At 53.6% G+C, this 3,909-nt stretch overlaps 1 protein-coding gene across 2 annotated transcripts in view; it reads left to right on the top strand.

Moving 5' to 3' along the window:
* Positions 1 to 217: 217 nt before the first annotated feature.
* Positions 218 to 3,909, top strand: part of CLDN11 (claudin 11) — a 16,209-nt gene continuing 12,517 nt past the window's right edge. Inside the window, exon 1 of one of the 2 annotated variants that reach the window (XM_011948992.1) lies at positions 218 to 669. In XM_011948992.1, the coding sequence (XP_011804382.1) occupies positions 444 to 669 (226 nt within the window). In that variant the 5' untranslated portion in view covers positions 218 to 443. Of the gene's footprint in view, positions 670 to 2,592; positions 2,714 to 3,909 lie in introns of those variants that run through there. The other variant, XM_011948993.1, reaches the window with a different exon arrangement.

Raw genomic sequence — 3,909 nt, 5'->3', positions numbered from 1 at the left:
CTCTTTGCGCTTTATGTTTCTTTGGACCTGGATGGAATTGTCTTATTTTACATCGCGGGACTGCACTGCGGACGGGGCAGGGCGGGGCGGCCCAATGGCCCCCCTGGGGTTGCTCTGCTCCCCTTCACAGTCCCCTCCCGGCCCCGCCCCGCGATTGGCCGGCGCTCCCCGGGGCTGCCGCCGATTGGTGTTCGCCGGCCGGAGCCGCGGGGCTTAAAGAGGGGGCGGGGGCGCGCTGCCCAGCAGCTCTGCTATCCCCGCCGTGAGCCCTTCGCCGCTGAGCTCGCAGCCTCCCGCGCCAACCTCCGCCTCCAGTGTCCCGCCTCGGGCCGTCGCCCTCCAGCGACTCGCGAGCGTGGGAGAGGTACCTGGGCAGGCACTGTCCAGCCCGGGCCCAGGCACAGCCGTGAGGGGCGAGGCACGGGGACGAACTGGCGCCCACCATGGTGGCCACGTGCCTGCAGGTGGTGGGCTTCGTCACGAGCTTCGTGGGCTGGATCGGCGTCATCGTGACCACCTCCACCAATGACTGGGTGGTGACCTGCGGCTACACCATCCCCACCTGCCGCAAGCTGGACGAGCTGGGCTCCAAGGGGCTGTGGGCCGACTGCGTCATGGCCACGGGGCTGTACCACTGCAAGCCCCTGGTGGACATCCTCATCCTGCCGGGTAAGGACACGAGCTTGGCGGCGGCTCCCCAATCCTTATCCTCTGGGTAAAGAGCGGGATATTAGATGGCGGTCACAAAGACATTTTGGGGGCTTGAAGACCTTTGGGTTCGTTTTTGACATCCCTAGTCCCACCTTGTTATAGAAGAATTAGGCAGCCCCGAACTTAACTTCTCTAGGCCTCAGTATTCTTATTTGGAATTTGGGGTAAAGTGGCAGTGTGGCCGGTGGTAACACTGGCCGAGTCCCCTTGAGAATGAACAAACCGGAATATATAATAGGAACTGAGTCCGTATTAACTACTGCGGCCCCAGCTCGCATCCTTCCACCATCCGCTTCCCAAAGTGCTTCCCGCTCCCGCCCGGCCTTCCCCGGGGCGCCGAGCCTTCGCGTTAGATTCCGCCCGCAGAGGTGAGAAGGAGCGTGTAACACAAGCGGACAGGAGAATCGAACCGGCTTAGGCTGAGTTTCCCGGTCCTCATAGGATGGGCGAAGCGCCCCATTCAGGTTAGAGCCCTCCTAGCTCTGTCCGCCCAGCCGCTGAGCGATTCACGTCCAAGGCGCTCTGGGCTGCCTGGTTTGGGAAATGACAGGTTGATTCCCGCACGTGCCCAGGGCCATCTCCGCAGCCCCCGCCCCTGCTGTGGGCGCGTCAGACCGCGGGGCTGCGGTGACACCGGCTCCCGCACCGCGCCGCTGGGTTGGATAGGGACGAGCAGGGGCTCCTCGGAGGGCGGACTCCACTGGGGAGACACGGAGCGCGCCGCCGAGGGTCGCTCGCCGCCACCCCTCCAGCGTGCCTCAGAGTGGAAAGGGGAGCTAAAAATTGACAGCCTAACGCGGGCCAGGGGACACATCTTCACATGTGTCCTGTGGAAACGTTCTGGGCGACAGTCTCAATTCAGATTCAAACCACGAGCCAGCTGGGCAATGGTGAGGTCAGGGGAACCCCCTTGGTTTTCTGCTGGAATCTCTGTCCTGCCCCAAAGGCATGTCCTTGTCCCGGTCTCTACAAGGTGGGCTTCTGCCCCCCAGCCTTCGTGGATTGTGCTCACTTAAAGGATTTTCCCGGTTTCCTCAAGATGGGGAGAAACTTGTCCCTGAAGCCGCCAGTCAGATCAAAGACTCTGCTCGCCCCTTAAGCCTCCTCCAAGCACCCCCTATTTCCAGTCCTCCCAGTCGGAATCTGAATCCCTCCTTCCTCCTTGCTGCCTAGTCCTTGGCTCTTATCCCCACAAAGGCACATTTTATCTTGTTTTTTGTTGATTGTTCGTGAGTGACGTTCTCCCACTATGTTTTAAATTCCTTGAAGATAGAGATGGCGTCCTGTTAATTCTCTTTGCTTCCTCTTCTGGACCTGGCATGGCCTCTGGCACACAATAGCTGCGGGCAGTGCTTGCCTGGCTTGCCTTACACTATCCTTTACTTCATTTTGAACTTTCAGAAGGCCAGAGGTCAACGAACCCAGATCTAGACTCAGCTTTGGCTAATGCTGGTGTTGGCAGACCCAGGCCAGCCTCCAGGATCCAGGACTCACAATCTGGGTGACGGGGGACAAATTGCTAGCATCAGTGAACCACGGTTGTCTTCTTTTGAAAAACTTAAAATCAGATCAACCACCCATCTTTCACGATTATTTGAGGATTAAATGAGATAAGAAGTGTAATCTCCTTTGAGATAGTAGATGCTTCATGAATGGTAGCTATAGTATTTTATTAAAAGCTGGGCATGGTATTTGTAGGGATCTTTGGAGCATAAAATTACCTTTGCTTCCTTCTCCTGAAATTAACTTTACTGAGCATTCAGTGCCAAGTGGTTTGTTTTCAGAGAACAAAGGCTGTCCTCCAGAGGGGAGTGCATATTGGGGGAGTTGGGGGCGGTGCTAGTCCTTCCTGCCTTCCCCCTCCGTCACACTTTGGGTGGAGGCAGTAACAGTCCTCAGTCCCTATCTTTTGGTGTCCGGACATGGCCTTGGCACTGTAGCATGTGGACAGCCAGTGCCGTGGATTTCAGAACCTGCATTGCCAGTTGACTGCCTCCTTTGTGTGGGTGCTGGCTCTCTACAAGCCGCAGGGGCAGATGGCTGGGTCAGGGGATGGGCTTCAGACTTCCTGGAGCTCCTTTCTGGAGATCTTCAAGTCAGTAGATACTTGACTGATTATCTTTAATTCTGAAGGAGCTGAGATGGGCAGTGCTGGAAGAGGGCCTTTGTGAAGTCCGAATTCTGGTAAAATGTACCTTGCTAAGAGACAGCGTTGAAGTTAGGACTTTGCACGTGAGGGTCCTGGTGTGTGAGGCAGATGCCGGGCTAGTTTCCTGGCTTTGCTATGAACTCTGCCTCACCCAGGCCACTAGTACTAGTTCCTTCTGAGCAAAAAAGGGAGAGTAATAAATGCGCCCCCCCCCTTTTTTAAGAGGAGGGAGAGTTTTAATGAGAAACATTACATTTAAAAGTGAAACAAATTTGTCTATGAAATTCTCCCAGTGTCTTGTCAGAGTTATTCTAAATAAATATGAAACATATTGTAATCTGTTTCTTAATAAAGTTTTTACTTAGCATTTTACTTGACAGGATAAACTTCATGTAGTTTTTCTCTACTCTTCTGTTTTTCAGTTCTCTTATTCCTTGATTCGCAATTGTTTCCATGATCTGTTGTGGGCACTGTGTTAACTCCATGAATACCAAGGCAGGTGTCTGCCATCCAGGAACCCTGAGGGCTGGAGAGATGCCTTTTAAGCAATGATGGACAGCTGGGGAAGGATGCCCAGGGTACTGTGGGGGAGGTAGATGGCACCCAACCATTTAGGGGCAGGATCCATGAGGACAGCAGCCTCTGGGGAGACAGCAAAGGGAGGAAGCCTGAATTTTAGCTTAGTCTGGGTTAGGGCCACAGCCAATGTGAATGAAAGCACGTGGTTAGGAGAAAATCACCTAGGACACCTGGAGATGAAAGCACTGCACTGAGACGGACAAAGAGCACCAATGATAACAATTAACCTTTTTTGAGGATTTGGTATAGGCACCGTTTTAAGTACTGCATAAATTAACTAATGTAATCTTCAGTAGAATTCTATTAGAGAGATGCAGGTACTATTACATTATTATCAATACTTTATTTATTTATTTTGAGAAAGAGTCTCGCTCTGTCACCCAGGCTGGAGTGCAGTGGCTCTATCTCAGCTCACTGCAACCTCTGCCTCCCAGGTTCAAGTTATTCTCCTGCCTCAGCCTCCCCGAGTA

This window comes from Colobus angolensis, unplaced genomic scaffold (assembly GCF_000951035.1).
Source record: "Colobus angolensis palliatus isolate OR3802 unplaced genomic scaffold, Cang.pa_1.0 Scaffold289, whole genome shotgun sequence".
In the NCBI taxonomy this organism is placed as follows: Eukaryota; Metazoa; Chordata; class Mammalia; order Primates; family Cercopithecidae; genus Colobus; species Colobus angolensis.
Note: the sequence above shows the minus strand (reverse complement) of the source record. Positions and strands in the feature narration are given on the sequence as shown.